The sequence below is a fragment of the Salvelinus sp. IW2-2015 genome, linkage group LG20 (genome assembly GCF_002910315.2).
Source record: "Salvelinus sp. IW2-2015 linkage group LG20, ASM291031v2, whole genome shotgun sequence".
Lineage (NCBI taxonomy): Eukaryota > Metazoa > Chordata > Actinopteri > Salmoniformes > Salmonidae > Salvelinus > Salvelinus sp. IW2-2015.
The window spans coordinates 52235799-52256134 of record NC_036860.1 but is presented as its reverse complement, the minus strand read 5'-3'; the positions used below and the strand labels follow the sequence as shown (position 1 = coordinate 52256134).

The following is a 20336-nucleotide window of genomic DNA, read 5'->3' as shown; positions in this document are numbered from 1 at the left end:
TGACGAAGTCATCCGCAGAGAGGGGTAGGGGAGGAGGATTCAGGAGGGAGGAGAAGGTGGCAAAGAGCTTCCTAGGGTTAGAGGCAGATGCTTGGAACTTAGAGTGGTAGAAAGTGGCTTTAGCAGCAGAGACAGAAGAGGAGAATGTAGAGAGGAGGGAGTGAAAGGATGCCAGGTCCGCAGGGAGGCGAGTTTCCTCCATTTCCGCTCGGCTGCCCGGAGCCCTGTTCTGTGAGCTCGCAATGAGTCGTCGAGCCACGGAGCAGGAGGGGAGGACCGAGCCGGCCTGGAGGATAGGGGACAAAGGATGCAGAAAGGGAGGAGAGGAGGGTTGAGGAGGCAGAATCAGGAGATACGTTGGAGAAGGTTTGAGCAGAGGGAAGAGATGATAGGATGGAAGAGGAGAGAGTAGCGGGGGAGAGAGAGCGAAGGTTGGGACGGCGCGATACCATCCGAGTAGGGGCAGTGTGGGAAGTGTTGGATGAGAGCGAGAGGGAAAAGGATACAAGGTAGTGGTCGGCGACTTGGAGGGAGTTGCAATGAGATTAGTGGAAGAACAGCATCTAGTAAAGATGAGTCAAGCGTATTGCCTGCCTTGGAGTAGGGGGGGAAGGTGAGAGGGTGAGGTCAAAAGAGGAGAGGAGAGGAGTGGAAAGGAGGAGGCAGAGAGGAATGAGTCAAAGGTAGACGTGGGGAAGTTAAAGTCACCCAGAACTGTGAGAGGTGAGCCATCCTCAGGAAAGGAACTTATCAAGGCGTCAAGCTCATTGATGAACTCTCCAAGGGAACCTGGAGGGCGATAAATGATAAGGATGTTAAGCTTGAAAGGGCTGGAAACTGTGACAGCATGGAATTCAAAGGAGGCGATAGATAGATGGGTCAGGGGAGAAAGAGAGAATGTCCACTTGGGAGAGATGAGGATCCCAGTGCCACCACCCCGCTGACCAGAAGCTCTCGGGGTGTGCGAGAACACGTGGGCAGACGAGAGAGAGCAGTAGGAGTAGCAGTGTTATCTGTGGTAATCCATGTTTCCGTCAGTGCCAAGAAGTCGAGGGACTGGAGGGAAGCATAGGCTGAGATGAACTCTGCCTTGTTGGCCGCAGATCGGCAGTTCCAGAGGCTTGCGGAGACCTGGAACTCCACGTGGGTCGTGCGCGCTGGGACCACCAGGTTAGAGTGGCAGCGGCCACGCGGTGTGAAGCGTTTGTATGGTCTGTGCAGAGAGGAGAGAAGAGGGATAGACAGACACATGGTTGACAGGCTACAGAAGAGGCTACGCTAATGCAAAGGAGATTGGAATGACAAGTGGACTACACGTCTCGAATGTTCAGAAAGTTAAGCTTACGTTGCAAAAAATCTTATTGACTAAAATGATACAGTACTGCTGGCTGGTGAAGTAGGCTAGCTAGCAGTGGCTGCGTTGACTTTGTTTGAAAGTGTAGCTGGCTAGGTAACCTCGAGAACTTCGATAATTACTCTAAACTACACAATTATCTTGGATACAAAGACAGCAAAGACAACTATGTAGCTAGCTAACACTACACTAATCAAGCCGTTCCGTTGTAATGTAATAGTTTCTACAGTGCTGCTATTCGGTAGAAGTTGGCTAGCTGGCTAGCTAGCAGTGTTGACTACGTTAGAAGGACGAAAATAGCTGGCTAGCTAACCTCGATAATTACTCTAAACTACACAATTATCTTTGATACAAAGACGGCTATGTAGCTAGCTAAGAAAAAATTGCTAAGATCAAACAAATCAAACCGTTGTACTGTAATGAAATGAAATGAAATGTAATACTACCTGTGGAGCGAAGCGAAATGCGACTTCTCGCTCCAACCCGGAAGTGCTTTTAGTGCTTTTACTTTTCTAGAAGTCTTTGGGTACAGATAGCATGTGCTAGTTAGCATTGGCTCGTGAAACTACCTCTAACTTCATACTGGATGCAGATACATACAAATGGTATCCATGAGTTCATCTGACTCTGGGAAGTAAATAAAAGGATTCCTTGCCAAAATCCTGAACTATCCGTTTAAAAGGCACCTACTATAGTGTTTTTTTTTTATTTAAGCTCTTGAGATGGGGAAAACATACTTTTTAATAGGTTGAACATGTGCTCTTTATGACAGAATGTTCAAATGAGGGGACATGTTTTTATTTTTTTTACAAAGTTACACTACCAGAAGGTACTCGTTTGATGGAGCGACCCTCCTATCAGCCCTCAGTGTCATAGTTGTGTGTCCTGTCCTGATATGACCCTCTTCTCTCTCACAGGCTAGGTGGCATACCTACTGGAGTGGTTGCTGTGGAAACTAGATCTGTGGAGCTGTCAATCCCAGCCGATCCAGCCAACCTGGACTCTGAAGCCAAGGTAACATCCTTTCAATACCTACAATACGTTGTGTCCTAATTCAGATTGTTTTACATGAACACAGAGAAATACACGCTTACTGTTACCCTATGTTGTCCTATCCTCAGATCATCCAGCAGGCAGGCCAGGTGTGGTTCCCTGACTCTGCGTTTAAGACGTCACAGGCCATCAAGGACCTGAACCGCGAGGGCCTCCCTCTTATGGTGTTCGCAAACTGGAGGGGCTTCTCTGGAGGCATGAAAGGTACCAGATAACAGATGTTTTGTACATATCTTAGTTATACCTGTGTCTGTGGGTTTTCAGTCGCTGAAATAAAATCCCACTCCTGTGCCTCCCTCAGACATGTATGACCAGGTGCTGAAGTTTGGAGCCTACATCGTGGATGGGCTGAGAGAGTACCGCCAGCCTGTTCTGGTGTACATCCCTCCCCAGGCAGAGCTCAGAGGAGGGTCCTGGGTGGTCATAGACCCCACCATCAACCCCCGCCACATGGAGATGTATGCTGACAAGGACAGTCGGTGAGTTTCTCTGAACATAACCCAGGTGGTAAGGGTAAGCAACAACACATCTGCCAAGCTGATCCTCAACACTGGGGCCCCTCAGGGGTGCGTGCTCAGTCCCCTCCTGTACTCCCTGTTTACCCACGACTGCGTGGCCACGACTTCAACACCCTCATTAAGTTTGCTGACGACACAACAGTGGTAGGCCTGACAATGATGAGACAGACTATAGGGAGGAGGTCCGAGACCTGGCAGTGTGGTACCAGGACAACAGCCTCTCTCTCAATGTGAGCAACACAAATGAGCTGATCGTGGACTACAGGAAACGGAGGGCCGAACAGGTCTCCATTTAACATTGATGGGGATGAAGTGGAGCGGTTTGAGAGTTTCAAGTTCCTTGGTGTCCACATCAGCGACGAAGTATCATGGTCCAAACACACCAAGACAGTTGTGAAGGGGGCACGACAACACCTTTTCCCCCTCAGSAGACTGAAAAAATTTGGCATGGGTCCCAAGATCCTCAAAGTTCTACAGCTGCACCATCGAGAGCATCCTGACCGGTTGCATCACCGCCTGGTATGGTAACTGCTCTGCATCTGACCGTAAGGCGCTACAGAGGGTAGTGCGTGCAGCCCAGTACATCACTGGGGCCAAGCTTCCTGCCATCCAGGACCTACTGTTGAAGTCAGAAGTTTACATACACTTAGGTTGGAGTCATTAAAACTCGTTTTTCAACTACTCCACAAATTTCTTGTTAACAAACTATAGTTTTGGCAAGTCAGTTGTGTCATGCACAAAGTAGATGTCCTAAGTAATTTTTCCAACAATTGTTTACAGACAGATTATTTCACTTATAATTCACTGTATCACAATTCCAGTGGGTCAGAGGTTTACATGCACTAAGTTGACACTGCCGTTAATTTTCAGGAATTTTCCAAGCTGTTTATGTCATGGCTTTAGAAGCTTCTGATAGGCTAATTGACATCATTTGAGTCAATAGGTGTACCTTGTGGATGTATTTCAAGGCCTACCTTCCAACTTTGTGTCTCTTTGCTTGACATCATGGGAAAATCAAAAGAAATCAGCCAAGACCTTCGAAAAAGATTGTAATACTCCAAGTTTGGTTCATCCTTGGGAGCAATTTCCAAACGCCTGAAGGTACCACGTTCATCTGTACAAACAATAGTACGCAAGTATAAACCACATGGGACCACGCAGCCGTCATACCGCTCAGGAAGGAGACGCGTTCTGTCTCCTAGAGATGAACGTACTTTGGTGCAAAAAGTGCAAGTCAATCCCAGAACAACAGCAAAGAACCTTGTGAAGATTCTGGAGGAAACAGGTTGAAAGTATCTATATCCACAGTAAAACGAGTCCTTTATCGATATAACCTGAAAGGCCGCTCAGCAAGGAAGAAGCCACTGCTCCAAAACTGATTGAGCCCTGACCTCAATCCTATAGACAATGTGTGGGCAGAACTGAAAAAGCATGTGCGAGCAAGGAAGCCTACGAACCTGACTCAGTTACACCAGCTCTGTCAGGAGGAATGTGCCACAATTCCCAACATATTGTGGGAAGCTTGTGGAACGGCTACCCGAAACGTTTGACCCAAGTTAAACAATTTAAAGGCAATGCTACCAAATACTAATTGAGTATATGTCAACTTCTGACCCACTGGTAATGTGATGAAAGAAATTAAAACTGAAATAAATCTCTACTATTATTCTGACATTTCACATTCTTAAAATAAAGTAGTGATCTTAACTGACCTAAAACAGGGAATTTTACTTGGATTAAATGTCAGGAATTGTGAAAAACTGAGCTTAAATTTATTTGGCTAAGCTGTATGTAAACTTCCGACTTCAACTGTATATAGTAGGCGGTGTCAGAGGAAGGCGCAAAAAAATTGTCAGACTCCAGTCACCCAAGTCATATAATGTTCTCTCTGCTACCGCATGGCAAGCGGTAGCAGAGCGCCAAGTCTAGGACCAAAAGACTCCTTAACAGCTTCTACCCCCAAGCCATAAGACTGCTGAACAATTAATCAAATGGTCACCCAGACTTTTTACATTATCTTTGCATAGTCACTTTACAAATTACCTCAACTAACCTGTACCCCCTGTATATAGCCTCATTATTGTTTTTTCATTTGTTACTTTTTGTTTAACTATTTTATTTTTATTATTTGGTAAATATTTTATTAACTCTATTTCTTGAACTGCATTGTTGGTTAACGGCTTGTAAGTAAGCATTTCATGGTAAGGTCCACACCTGTTGTATTCGGCGCGTGTGACAAATACAATGTGATTTGATTTAGCAAAGCACTTTCCAGACCGATTTATGCTTCTACTGTAATAGTGTTCAGGCAGTGACGTTAGGGTGCTGTGTTGAAGATGTCCTCTGTCTGTTCTACAGTGGTGGAGTGTTGGAGCCAGAGGGAACAGTAGAGATCAAGTTCAGGAAGAAGGACCTGGTGAAGACTATGAGGAGGGTGGACCCGGTCTACATGGGCCTGGCAGAGAGACTGGGTCAGTAAGATACTCGCTTTATTCCCATTTTCTCTCAATCACACAATGCCGTTCTCTTTTGTAAATAATCAAGTATTTCACAAKTGCTCTTCTCCCTTTCTCATTCACTCTTTTTCGGTTTCTCCTTTGCGTTCTCTCTTTCTCATTCTCTGTCTGTGAGGGAGGGATGGTAATATCTAGCGTAGTATGTGTGCTGTAATTCCCTGTCACTCTTGTTCTTTATCTGAGGGTGATCGTATCGTCCCTGCTCTGTTCCCTGGGGAGATGTGTCAATCACGGTAGTGCCAGATCAATCAGCAGGGCCTGCTCTCCCCCCACCCAACCCGGGCTTATTGATTTTCCTCTGGGTTCACAGGAGCACCATGGAGCAATGGGCCAGCGCCGGGCCTCTAGGGGCTATGGTGGGGATGCTGACCGATTGGCTTTGACAGAAATCAATCTCTGCTGACAGGTAGCACAGCAGCCAGAGGTTCTGGAGAACAGTGTAGCAAAACAGACAGTGAAACGGAGAGCTGAGCTGAGCCTGCACTCAGTCATAAAGCACCAACCAACTCAGGGATAATGAGTGGCGCTTACACACTATTGCATAAAACCAACACCATGCTAATGGAGTGTAGCTTCTTACCTAAACACTCCTGTTGTCATGCGGTCATCACCGTTAACTCGGACATCAGCCAGCCTCAGCCCGGTCAATTCCTGCCAGTATGCACAGCGCGATATCAACCCAGAGCATATCGGACTGCTTTTTCTCTACCACATCTCCGTATTCCTACCGCAAGCTCCGAACCTTTACACCGGATCATCGCAGCTAGCTAGCTACTCCTGGCTAACGTCTCTGTCCCGACGCAAGCACCGGTTAGCCTCGAGCTAGCCTCAAGCTAGGCGCATCTCCCGGCTAGCTGAAGAGGTCCATCAGCCAATTCTTGGGCAACAATACCTATTTTGACAATTGGCCTGGACCCTTTTACTGCTAACACGGAGCCCCGCCAATCCATCACGACTGGTCTGCCGACGTAACCGTCCGAGGGGGTTTCAACAGGCTTTCCGCTGCAACGTCCCCCTGAGGCCCATCTGCTAGCCCCTGCCCGCTAGCTGTCTGAATCGCCGTGACTCCAGCTCGCCTAGCTACTCACTGGACCCTGTGATCACTCGGCTACACATGCCTCTCCCTAATGTCAATATGCCTTGTCTATTGCTGTTTTGGTTAGTGATTGTCTTATTTCATTGTAGAGCCTCCAGCCCTGCTCAATATGCCTTAGCTAGCCCTTTTGTTCCACCCCCCCACACATGCGGTGACCTCACCTGGCTTAAATGGTGTTTCTAGAGACAAAACCTCTCATCATCACTCACTGCCTAGGTGTACCTCCACTGTATTCACATCCTACCATACCCTTGTCTATACATTGCCTTGAATCTATTCTTCCGCGCCCAGAAACCTGCTCCTTTTACTCTCTGTTCCGAACGCACTAGATGACCAGTTCTTATAGCCTTTAGCCATACCCTTATCCTACTCCTCCTCTGTTCCTCTGGTGATGTAGAGGTTAAAGCAGGCCCTGCAGCCCCTAGTTCCACTCCCATTCCCCAGGCGCTCTCATTTGTTGACTTCTGTAACGTAAAAGCCTTGGTTTCATGCATGTTAACATTAGAAGCCTCCTCTCTAAGTTTAGTTTATTTCTCTGCTTTAGCACACTCCACCAACCCGGATGTCCTAGCCGTGTCTGAATACTGGCGTAGGAAGGCCACCAAAAATCTTGAAATTTCCATCCTCAACTATAAAATTTTCCGACAAAATACAACTGCCAAAGGGGGCGGAGTTGCAATCTACTGCTGAGAGAGCCTACAGAGTTCTGTCTTACTATCCAGGTCTGTGCCCAAATAATTCGTGCTTGTTCTTTTAAAAATCTACCTTTCCAGAAACAAATCTCTCACCATTGCCGCTTGTTATAGACCTTCAGCCCCCAGCTGTGCCCTAAACATCATATGTGAATTGTTCACCCCCCCCCATCCTTCTTCAGAGTTCGTACTGTTAGGTGACCTAAACTGGGATATGCTTAACACCCCGGCCGTCCTACAATCTAAGATAGATGCCCTCATTCTCACACAAATGATCAAGGAACCTACCAGGTACAACCCTAAATCCGTAACCATGGGCACCCTCTTAGATATCATCCTGACCAACTTGCCCTCTAAATACACCTCTGCTGTCTTCAACCAGGATCTCAACGATCATTGCCTCATTGCCTGCGTCCGTAATGGGTCTGCGGTCAAACGACCACCCCTCATCACTGTCAAACGCTCCCTAAAACACTTCAGTGAGCAGGCCTTTCTAATCGACCTGGCCCGGGTATCCTGGAAGGATATTGACCTCATCCCGTCAGTAGAGGATGCCTGGTTGCTCTTTAAAAGTGCTTTCCTCACATCTTAAATAAGCATMCCCCTTTCAAAAAATGTAGAACTAAGAACAGATATAGCCCTTGGTTCACTCCAGACCTGACTGCCCTCGACCAGCACAAAAACATCCTGTGGCGGACTGCAATAGCATCGAATAGCCCCCACGATATGCAACTTTTCAGGGAAGTCAGGAACCAATAAACTCAGTCAGTTAGGAAAGCTAAGGCTAGCTTTTTCAAACAGAAATTTGCATCCTGTAGCACTAATTCCAAAAAGTTTTGGGACACTAATGTCCATGGAGAATAAGAGCACCTCCTCCCAGCTGCCCACAGCACTGAGGCTAGGAAAAACAAATCTATGATAATTGAGAATTTCAGTAAGCATTTATCTATGGCCGGCCATGCTTTCCACCTGGCAACCCCTACCCCGGCCAAGAGCTCTGCACTCCCCGCAGCAACCTTCCCAAGCCCCCCCACCCCCCACACTTCTCCTTCACCCAAATCCAGACAGCTGATGTTCTGAAAGAGCTGCAAAATCTGGATCCCTACAAATACCTACAGTTGAAGTCGGAAGTGTACATACTCAGGTTGGAGTCATTAAAACTAGTTTTTCAACTACTCCACAAATTTATTTTTAACAAACTATAGTTTTGGCAAGTTGGTTAGGACATCTACTTAGTGCATGACATAAGTAATTTTTCCAACTATTGTTTACAGACAGATTATTTCACTTATAATTCACTATCACAAATCCAGTGGGTTTTGTTGACTGTGCCTTTAAACAGCTTGAATATTCCTGAAAATGATGTCATGGCTTTAGAATATTCTGATAGGCTAAGTGACATCATTTGAATCAATATGTGGTGTACCTGTGGATGTATTTCAAGGCCAACCTTCAAACTCAGTGCCTCTTTGCTTTACAACATGGAAAAATCAAAAGAAATCAGCCAAGACCTCAGAAAATAAATTGTAGACCTCCACAAGTCTGGTTCATCCTTGGGAGCAATTTCCAAACACCTGAAGGTACCACATTCGTCTGTACAAACAATAGTACGCAAGTATAAAAACCATGGGACCACGCAGCCGTCATACTGCTGAGGAAGGAGACGCGTTCTGTCTCCTAGAGATTAACATACTTTGTTGCAGAAAGTGCAAATCAATCTCAGAACAACAGCAAAGACCTTGTGAAGATGCTGTAGGAAACGGGTACGAAAGTATCTATATCCACAGTAAAATGAGTCCTATATCGACATAACCTGAAAGGCTGCTCAGCAAGGAAGAAGCCACTGCTCCAAAACCACCATAAAAAAGCCAGACTACGGTTTGCAAGTGCACATGGGGACTAAGATTGTACTTTTTGGAGAAATGTCCTCTGGTCTGATGAAACAAAAGTAGAACTGTTTGGCCATAATGACCATCGTTATGTTAGAAGGAAAAAGAGGGAGGCTTGCAAGCCGAAGAACCGAAGAACACAATCCCAACTGTGAAGCACGGGGGTGGCAGCATGTTGTGGGTTGCTTTGCTGCAGGAGGGACTGGTGCACTTCACAAAATAGATGGCATCATGAGGCAGGAAAATGATGTGGATATATTGAAGCAACATCTCAAGACATCAGTCAGGAAGTTAAAGCTTGCTTCGCAAATGGGTCTTCCAAATGGACAATGACACCAAGCATACTTCCAAAGTTGTGTTAAAATGGCTTAAGGACAACGAAGTCAAGGTACTGGAGTGGCCATCACAATYCCTTGACCTCAATCCTATAGAGAATTTGTGGGCAGAACTGAAAGTGTGTGCGAGCAAGGAGGCCTACAAACCTGACTCGATTACACCAGCGCTGTCTGGCTAAGGTGTATGTAAACTTCCGACTTCAACTGTAGGTATTTTTATGTTTGGAAAAATAACGTTCCCAAAGTAAATGGCCTATTTCTCAGGCCCAGATGCTAGAATATGCATATAATTGGCAGATTAGGATAGAAAACACTCTTAAGTTTCCAAAACTGTCAAAATATTGTCTGTGTATAACAGAACTGATTTTGCAGGTGAAGCCCTGAGGAAATCCAACCAGGAAGTGCCTCTTATTTTGAAAAATCCCTGTTCCATTGCCTGCCTTTCCTCCATTTTAAAGGGATATCAACCAGATTCCTTTTCCTAAGGCTTCCACAGGGTGTGAACAGTCTTTAGACATAGTTTCAAGCTTTTATTCTGAAAAATTAGTGAGATTTATCACATCGCGTCAGWGGARTGCCAGATGTCCTTCGATTAATTAATGCGCGCGACAGTGGTAGCTCGACATTTCTTTCTCTCTTGTATTGAATAGTTTACCGTCCGGTTGAAATATTATTGATTATTTATGTTAAAAACAACATGATGATTGATTATAAAAAATGTTTGACATGTTTCTACGAACTTTACGGATACTATTTGGAATTTTCGTCTGCTCGTCATGACCTTGCACGAGCCTGTGGATTACTCAACAAAACGCGCCAACCAAATGGAGGTTTTTGGATATAAAAATAATCTTTATCAAACAAAATGAACATTTATTGTGTAACTGGGAGTCCCGTGAGTGCAAACATCTGAAGATCATCAAAGGTAAGCGATTCATTTTATTGCTTTTCTGACTTTCGTGACCAAGCTACTTTGCTGCTAGCTGTTTGTAATGTTTTGTCTACTGATCGATGTCCTCACACAAACGCTTGGATTGCTTTCGCTGTAAAGCAACTTTTCAAAATCTGACACGACAGGTGGATTAACAACAAGCTAAGGTGTGTTTTGGTATATTGCACTTGTGATTTCATGAAATTAAATATTTTTAGTCATTTAATTAGAATTTGGCGCTCTGCAATTCAGCGGATGTTGACAAATGATCCCGCTAAAGGGATCTGTGCACCAAGAGGCTAAGGTATATGTCCCAGACCTGCTGTTTTCAACTCTAGAGACCGCAGGAGCGGTAGAAATACTCTTAATGATCGGCTATGAAAAGCTAACTGACATTTACTCCTGAGGTGCTGACTTGCTACACCCTCGATAACTACTGTGATTATTATTATTTGATCATGCTGGCCATTTATGAACATTTGAACATCTTGGCCATGTTCTGTTATAATCTCCACCCGGCACAGCCAGAAGAGGACTGGCCACCCCTCATAGCCTGGTTCCTCTCTAGGTTTCTTCCTAGGTTTTGGCCTTTCTAGGGAGTTTTTCCTAGCCACCGTGCTTCCACACCTGCATTGCTTGCTGTTTGGGGTTTTAGGCTGGGTTTCTGTACAGCACTTCGAGATATTAGCTGKWGTACGAAGGGCTATATAAAATAAACTTGATTTGATTTGTAAACTTCCGATTTCAACTGTAGGTGTCTGGTTAGACTGTAGACTCTTCTTCCAGACTCACATTAAGCATCTCCAATCCAAAATGAAATCTAGAATCGGCTTCCTATTTCACAGCGAAGCCTCCTTCACTCATGCCGCCGAACATACCCTCGTAAAACTGACTATCCTACCGATCCTTGACTTCGGCGACATCATTTACAAAATAACCTCCAATGCTCTACTCGGCAAACTGGATGTAGTCTGTCAGTGTCATCTGTTTTGTCACCAAAGCCCCATATACTATCCACCACTGCGACCTGTATGCCTTTTTGGCTGGCCCTACATATTCGGCGCCATACCCACTGGCTCCAGGTCATCCATAAGTCTTTGCTAGGTAAAGCCCCGCCTTATCTCAGCTCACTGGTCACCATAGCAACACCCACCCATAGCACGTGCTCCAGCAGCTATATTTCACTGGTCARCCCCAAAGCCAACACTTCCTTCGCTGCCTTTCCTTCCAGTTCTCTGCTGCCAATGACTGGAACGAATTGCAAAAATCACTGAAGCTGGAGACTTATCTCCCTCTCTAACTTTAAGCGTCAGAGCAGCTTACCGATCACTGTACCTGTGCACAGCCAATCTGTAAATGGCACACCCGACTACCTCATCCCCATATTGTTACTTATCCTCTTGCTCTTTTGCARCCCAGTATCTCTACTTGCACATCATCATCTGCACATCTATCACTCCAGTGTTAATGCTCAATTGTAATTATTTTGCCTCCCATGGCCTATTTATTGCCTTACCTCCCTACTCTTCTCCATTTGCACATAGATGTTTCTGTTGTGTTATTGACTATACGTTTATGTGTAACTCTGTTGTTTTTGTCGCTTTGCTTTATCTTAGCCAGGTCGCAGTTGTAAATGAGAACTTGTTCTCAACTGGCCTACCTGGTGAAATAGAATTTTAAAAACAATTCAGTGAATAAGGAAGTGTAGCCCATCCCAAACGTTCAGCATCACATTGACACAATATCCTTGGTGTGTTAGTTTCTGATGTTACATAAATGTTCTCAGCATGCAGCTGGCTTGAATCATACCTCCGTGAATAATCCCTGCCTCACCATAACCTGCTCAGAATAGTTTGTGTTGTAGCCCTCCTGCTCATTTTGGTCCCCCTCCCCAGGTACCCCAGAGCTGGGCCCGCCAGAGAGGAAGGAACTGGAGACCAAACTGAAGGAGCGGGAGGAGTTCCTGTTACCCATCTACCACCAGGTAGCCGTGCAGTTCGCCGACCTCCACGACACCCCGGGACGCATGCAGGAGAAGGGCGTCATCACGGTGAGACGACACTGTCACAAAGTCACGCTGAAGCAAAAGTGATCACAACAGAGATTGTGTCAGAACACTATGAAAATGAAGGGTGCGATAGGGTCTCCCATAGCTATATGAGAAGAAATGTTACAAAGTTTTTATTTGATAAAATCTAACTCATACACACACAACTGTGTCTATGCGGTATGTGAGTAACCAAGCCTGTATTACCCAGGATGCAGTAGCCTGGTACAGTTGATGAGATGCCTAGGGAATAGTGTGTTCGGTAGAGGCCTAGGGAATAGTGTGTTCGGTAGAGGCCTAGGGAATAGTGTGTTCCAATCTCTCTCAGGCTGTGAGACGTGTCTTTATAATTATCTTCTGATGACCCGGKCCATCACCTCAGCAAGCACAGAACAGCCCCAGGCAGAATTACAGGCTCTCTCTATCACATACACGCTCACACACTTGAAACACACACTCGTGTACGCACAATGGGTTACTTCATGAGAGAGGACTGCTGGGGCATTTCTGTATAAGAGATGACAATCTCTCTGACGCTCTCAAGATGCATACAAATGTAACAGCACAATAATCTGTGATTGACAGACACACAGATTCCCATTAGAATACCAAGGACCAATGGATTTCTCTGGAGGGTCTCTTGCACTCAGTGGCGATTTTAGCATGTTAATCTTGGTGGGGCAACAGCAGAGCTTTACTTCCAGCACCATGGAGGGAATCCTTACCACAGCTACACCTGGCTATCAGTGGATCCTTCTGGGAACGAAACAATTCATTCAGCCTCGTTTACTACCTTTTAAAAAAACATGGCTGACCATATCTCCCTGGCATATTACATAATTTATGCAGCAGCATATAAGACATTGTTGTGCGCGGCGGTTACAATTCCGAGTTGGATGACCGTTCAAAACATATTTTCCCCATCTGACTTCCCAGTTGCAATGCTTATGGTTAGCCACTGTCACCGATTCCTTCCAAATTTCCAACTTGTTGTGTAATGTTTATGTCCAATGGTCGATGAGCACTGATACGTTTTAGCTATATTTTCTCTTCATTATTTCTCTTCATATGACCATATCCTTTAAAAAGGATTTGCCAGTAGACTTGATTCATGACGATGACTGCTAGCTAAGATTGTGAAAGTAAGTAAGATGWTGACATGATCAGTCCAATCAAAGCTACTGTACATATGTGATTTGATGTCATTTCTGTGGCCAATGACCTTAAGTGCCCTTCCAAGAAGGCTCGTAATATAACTATGGTAGGACCCAAAGGGCTGAAATTTTGGCTGTACAAAAGGACTGAAGCTAGGCGATTGCACAAGGTCCCCATGAGTGACAGAATACTGAGCCAATCATGGTGCAATGCTCCTCATTTCTGCTGGCCCGCCCCACCACCACAGAAAGCACTGAGTTAGACTGAAACACCTGCATTTTGGAGCTTCCTTACTCAAGAAAACAAAATAGAGACCATGGTTGTATACGGCTTTATTAACTCAATTATATATTTTTTCCCCACATTGCTTTCAAACTGATATGTGACACGTATTAATGCCAAAATAAAAAAGATATACCTCAAAGCAGGTGGGGCTCAGCCCAAATAAATGACAGGATGCCACTGCTTGCACTCATAAGTTCTCATATCATGATGAACAAATATTTTATTCAGTTCAAAATAATAAAATCTATGTAAACTAAGTATTGTCAGATATTAGATCATGTTTTGGTGAATAACTACACATTATACGATTCTATTTAAATGTTAAAAAGTACAGTGTCAGCCAGTATGGCTTGTCTGTGAGACATATCCTCTCTGAAGCGCTGGTGTGTGTGTGGTTGGTTTCCCAGGACATCCTGGAGTGGCGGACGTCACGTCACTTCTTCTACTGGCGTCTGAGGCGTCTGCTGCTGGAGGACACGGTCAAGATGAAGATCCAGGTGGCCAACAGCGAGCTGACTGATGGACAGATTCAGGCCATGCTGAGACGCTGGTTCGTAGAGGCTGAGGGGACCGTCAAGGTGACTGTCCAGTGCCTGCTCCTCTACTTTCCTTAATCCAGCCCACCACAGCACCGAGACACTGACGGTCACTGTCGGCTAGAGGCTGCAGAGTATATCTATACCTTCCTTTACAGCCTCATAATTAAAGTCTGGTTTTAGTCATTTTCAAAACAAATACATTCCGATCAGTTAAATTTCAAACCAGGCGTTGTGGTGTCTTGGATATGGCTAGGTAGAAATAACCTGAAGTGATGGTGATCGAAGAGATGTCCCTCAGCCCAGACTGCTGCCTTCAGGGGTGACTAGAAAAAGCCCAGCTCCTGAGGTAGACTGAGAGTATATCTTTAGAAGCGGCCGTCTTGTTAGCTTAATACATTACTCCAATCAGGGCCGGCTATCTTAAGCTACAATTAATCCGAGCCCTGGCACGTGCAGATAGGAGTGCGACACGCTGTTTCTTAATTAAAATCAAACGGATAAAAAATGATTAATAAGGGCATTAAATGTTCTTGCGGACTACAAGCAGGAGCGCTCTTAAAACGGCGTGAGGTCACGCCCTCCCAATCTGCCTAAGCCCCCCCCCCCCGTCTGCCTTTGTTTGGGATCAGAGACTGGCTGCGCTCATGAATAGGGATCTCTCTATCAGGTCCAGTCAAAAAGGCATCAGTGGTCTGCTTTGTAGCTCTTTCACTTCTGATAGGATATTATTATTTTTTTTAAATCACTTTCTTGGTTTGCTAGTTCAAACAAGCAAGGCTATGAGAAAATTGTAGTACTCTCCTGCTCGAAAATGGGTAAATTTTAAGGCCCAAAAAAGTAATGTTCCTCTCTTCTCTCTCTGGTATGTGTGCAGGCGTATCTATGGGACAGCAATGAGGAGGTAGTGGAGTGGCTGGAGAAGCAGCTGAAGGAGGAGGAGGGGGCCAGGTCTATCGTCGACGAGAACATTAAGTACATCCGCAAGGACCACATCCTCAAGCAAATCCGCAGGTGAGTCAGACAGCCTGTTTAACAGGCAGATCACTGGGAACTTACCGGCCACTTAACGGCCTTTATGATGTCCGGTAGCAGTCAACTCAAAGCCTTGTATAGTACCATCTGTTTATGCAGTGGGATATTTCGTGGTGTCAGGAAAGTGTGATGTCACTGATTACCACAGAATCAATTTATTCCATGTAATCTGTTTTACTGTGCATTGCCTTAATTTCACTCTCAATCTCTTTTCTTAGCCTGGTCCAAGCCAATCCTGAGGTTGCCATGGATTCCATCGTGCACATGACCCAACACATCTCCCCAACACAGCGTGCTGAGGTGGTCCGCATCCTGTCTACCATGGATGCTGCCCCGGCCGCTACCTAAGCCTCATTTATACCTGGTTCTAATATGCGTCCTTTGTCTTGATCTTGTCCACATTCTGATCTTGTCCACATTTTTAGTGAGGTATAGATTATTGTGGTCATATCTTCCTGACCACCTCCGGAGGTAATCAGGGACCCATTGTATTTGGATATCAATCCATTGTAAACAGATCTGGATGGTCAATCCATTTAAATCATTATACCGGTATCTAAAACCATTGACAGGTAGCTCCATTGACTTATGGCATCAAATTGTTTAACACAAAATATATATATTTTGAAAGAATCTGTCACATAATTTGCATACAGGGAGGCACCAGGAAATCTGGTGACAATGGTTGGTGGATAAGAGATACATTTTACTACCATGTGTAGATCTAATTGTATTTGTCACATGCGCTGAATACAACAGGTGTTTTCCCAGCAATGCAGAATAAAAAAAGGAAGTAATAACACAATCAATTAACAATATCGAGGCTATATACAAGGAGTACTGGTACAGAGTGGATGTGCAGGGGTACGAGGTAGTTGAAGCAATCAGGAAAGATAAGCGTATCAGCAGCGTGTGGGTAGAGTCCAGTGAGTATGCAAGAGAGTCAGTGGAATTTTTAAATAAAATGGTATTCATCAATGTGGGCACAATCAGAATGTGAATATGATCCGGACAAAGGACTCACGTTAGCACCAGTTATAAACCTAGAGGGCCTCCCCTCTCTTCTCAGCCTGGCCCCACTGCACTCTGGCACTGCCCCTGTGGAGGAACTGTGCTGGAAACTGGGGCTGGAGGAGCCAACATGGCAGCCGATGAGTTTGTGCTGTTACTGATGAAACTGTTGGCAATGATTCTGGAGGGAGGGGGGGAAGAGTGGAGACACACGGGGACTGATGTCCAGGGTAATGAATTTACACAAGTCTTACAGAATGTGTGTTCATGTTGATAAACTCCCTTTTTCTCTGAGAATAGCCTCAATTTGTTGGGGCATGGTGTTGAAAGCATTCTTACAGGGATGCTGGCCCATGTTGATTCCAATGCTTGCAACAGTTGTCAAGTTGGCTGGATGTCCTTTGGGTGGTGGACCATTCTTGATACACACGGGAAACTGTTGAGCATGAAAAACCCAGCAGCGTTGCAGTTCTTGACACACTCAAACCGGTGCACTTGACACCGGTGCACAGCTTGCCTGTTCAAAGGCACTTAAATATTTTGTCTTGCCCATTCACCTTTTGAATGGCACTCATACACAGTCCATGTCTCAATTGTCTCAAGGCTTAAAAATCCTTCTTTAACCTGTGTCCTCCCCTTTATCTACACTGATTGAAGTGGATTTAACAAGTGACATCAATAAGGCATCATACTGTAGCTTCCACCTGGTCAGTCTGTCATGGAAAGAGCAGGTGTTCATGTTTTGTACACTCAGTGTATCTAATATGTGTATATGTAAGTGCAATTTGAAAAATGATAAACAAAGCAGAGACCAGAAATGATATACTTGTATAGCTAACATGAATGAGGCCAAGCTTAGGGACTACACAATTGACCAAAGTGGAAGCAGCTCTTCATACATTTGCAATCATAAAGAGCCTCTGTCCTATGGGAAAGGAAAACATGCATTGGGTTTTTTGGGGTGTTTTGATGGTGATCTTGAAAATAAGATGCCAGCAGACTGCTGGGAGGGTTCACTAGGGTGGGGGTGTTAGTACACATTTTGGAGGGAGCACTTATTTACTGATAAAACCCATGGTAGTGAGTGAGTGCATGGTGCTACCGGGGCATTGTGATTGGGAAAGTGGGCTGATCTTCCCAGGGCCTGGAGTGCTGGAGAGGAGTCCAGCAGGAGGAGAGGCCAATTCAGACCAACCACACTGGCCCTGGGGTGAGCCAAGGCAGACACATGCTGAAGCAGATAGACGAGCAGTTGTCGCCTTACACACATTGCTTTGAATGGACCTTACTGTTCTATTACTTACATTAGGCTTTAGTGCAGCACAGCTTGCTCTTTAGTATACTAAAAGTCTGACACACAAGCAAACACTATCAATGGTAATTGTTGCCATAATGGTTAAGAATCAATAGTTTTCTACCGTGGTGTATATTTTTGGCTAMTATTGTGGCTTATTCCCACCAAAAAACATGTTGAAAATGTGTTTTTTCTGTATTTGTTTTTGTTGAAAATGTGAAACATTTGGGTGACTAATTTATTAAATGGCAATCATGTTAAAGAGACCTAGGTACTGCACACTGGAGTTATACAGTCAGTATTACAGGTGTGTTTTAAAATGTTCACTGTAATTTTGAGTTAATTATTGATCCGCAGTTCTTTCTCTCCATGGAGTCATTGGGATCGGGGTTTGCTATTTWAAAAAAAAAACTGTTTGCTTGCTCACTCAAACTCTAGGCCTAGGTCCTATTACTACAACATTCAAATGTACAAAAAAGTATCTGAAATGGAGCATACACAACAACTGTTTTATATAGTTTAATAACTAGTGGTGTAAAAATACTTTAAAGTACTACTTAAGTAGTGTTGTGGGGTATCTGTACTTTACTATTTATATTTTTGACAACTAATGTACTTTCAACTCCATACATGTTCCCTGACACCCAAAAGTACTTGTTACATTTTGGATGCTTAGCAGGACAGGAAAATGGTCCAGTTCACATACTTCAAGAGAACATCCCTGGTCATCTACTGGCAGACTCCTCTGATCTCTGGCAGACTCACTAAACACACATGCTTTGTTTGTAAATTATGTCTGAGTATTGTAGTGTGCCCCTGGCTATCCATAAATAAAAACTAAACTGCTGTTTGGTTTGCTTAATATAAGTCATTTTAAATTATTTATATTTTTACTTTTGATACTTAAGTATAAACCAGACTTTTATTCAAGTAATGTTTTACTGGGTGACTCACTTTTCCTTGAGTAATTTTCAATTATGGTATCTTTACTTTTACTCAAGTATGACAATTGTGTACATTTTCCACCACTGTTAATAAAAGATAGATATTGATCTCCACTAGGCTGATGACATACAACTGTATACAAAGGTCAAACTTTAGTCCAATTGTGGCCTGGGGTYGTCAAGCTGTTAGGGCTACTGGCTTCAGCACGCACATATAGGCCTACCATGTTGGCGTGGGTTCGATTCTGGAACAAATACAGTGCATTCGGGAAGTATTCAGACCCCTTGACTTTTTCCACATTTTTGTTACGTTACACCCATTTTAGAATAAGGCTGTAATACATTATTTTACCGCATCAATCTACACCCAATACCCCATCATGACAAAACAAAAAGTTTTTTTGAATTTTTTTGTGTATAAAAAAAACATTTGAACTACATATTCACATACTGTACCAGTAAAAAGTTTGGACACACCTACTCATTCAAAGATGTTTATTTTTACTACTTTATACATTGTAGAATAATAGTGAAGACATCAAAACTATGAAATAACACACATGGAATCAAGTAGTAACCAAAAAACTGTTAAATCAAAATCGATTTTATATTTGAGATTCTTCAAAGTAGCCACCCTTTGCCTTGACCGCTTTGCACCCGCTTGGCATTCTCTCAACCAGCTTCATGAGGTAGTCACCTGGAATTAATTTCAATTAACAGGTGTGCCTTAAGTTAATTTGTGGAATTTCTTTCCTTAATGCATTTGAGCAAATCAGTTGTGTTGTGACAAGGTAGGGGTGGTATACAGAAGATAGCTCTATTTGGTAAAAGACGAAGTCCATATTATGGCAAGAATGGCTCAAATAAGCAAAGAGAAACGACAGTCCATCATTACTTTGAGACAGGAAGGTCAGTCAATCTGGAACATTATAAGAACTTTGAAAGTTTCTTCAAGTGCAGTCGCAAAAACCATCAAGCGCTATGATGAAACTGGCTCTCATGAGGACCGCCACAGGAAAGGAAGACCCAGAGTTAKCTCTGCTGCAGAGGATGTTCATTAGAGTTACCAGCCTCAGAAATTGCAGCCCAAATAAATGCTTCACAGAGTTCAAGTAACAGACACATCTCAACATCAACTGTTCAGAGGAGACTGCATGAATCAGGCCTTCATGGTCGAATTTCTGCAAAGAAACCACTATTAAAGGACACTAATAATAATAAGAAACGTGCTTGGGCCAAGAAACACGAGCAATGGWCTTTAGACCAGTGGAAATCTGTCCTTTGGTCTGAGTCCAAATATGAGATTTTTGGTTCCAACTGCCGTGTCTTTGTGAGACGCAGAGTAGGTGAATGGATGATCTCCGCATGTGTGGTTCCCACCATGAAGCATGGAGGTGATGTGATGGTGCTTTGCTGGTGACACTGTGATTTATTTAGAATTCAAGGCACAATTAACCAGCATGGCTACCACAGCATTCTGCAGCGATACGACATCTCATCTAGTGTGCGCTTAGTGGGACTATCATTTGTTTTTCAACAGGATAATGACCCAACACACCTCCAGGCTGTGTAAGGGCTATTTGACCAAGAAGGAGAGTAATGGAGTGCTGCATCAGATGACCTGACCTTCACAATCACCCGACCT

General features: G+C 44.3%; 1 protein-coding gene across 8 annotated transcripts in view; it reads left to right on the top strand.

Moving 5' to 3' along the window:
- Window positions 1–18594, top strand: part of acaca (acetyl-CoA carboxylase alpha) — a 60351-nt gene extending 41757 nt beyond the window's left edge. For 7 of the 8 annotated variants that reach the window (XM_024012146.2, XM_024012151.2, XM_024012149.2 and 4 more), the window contains 8 exons: window positions 2272–2368; window positions 2476–2611; window positions 2709–2886; window positions 5284–5396; window positions 12280–12434; window positions 14279–14449; window positions 15285–15421; window positions 15661–18594. In XM_024012146.2, coding sequence (XP_023867914.1) covers window positions 2272–2368; window positions 2476–2611; window positions 2709–2886; window positions 5284–5396; window positions 12280–12434; window positions 14279–14449; window positions 15285–15421; window positions 15661–15790 — 1117 coding nt within the window. In that variant the 3' untranslated portion in view covers window positions 15791–18594. Of the gene's footprint in view, window positions 1–2271; window positions 2369–2475; window positions 2612–2708; window positions 2887–5283; window positions 5397–12279; window positions 12435–14278; window positions 14450–14663; window positions 14757–15284; window positions 15422–15660 lie in introns of those variants that run through there. The other variant, XR_011481777.1, reaches the window with a different exon arrangement.
- Window positions 18595–20336: the final 1742 nt, after the last annotated feature.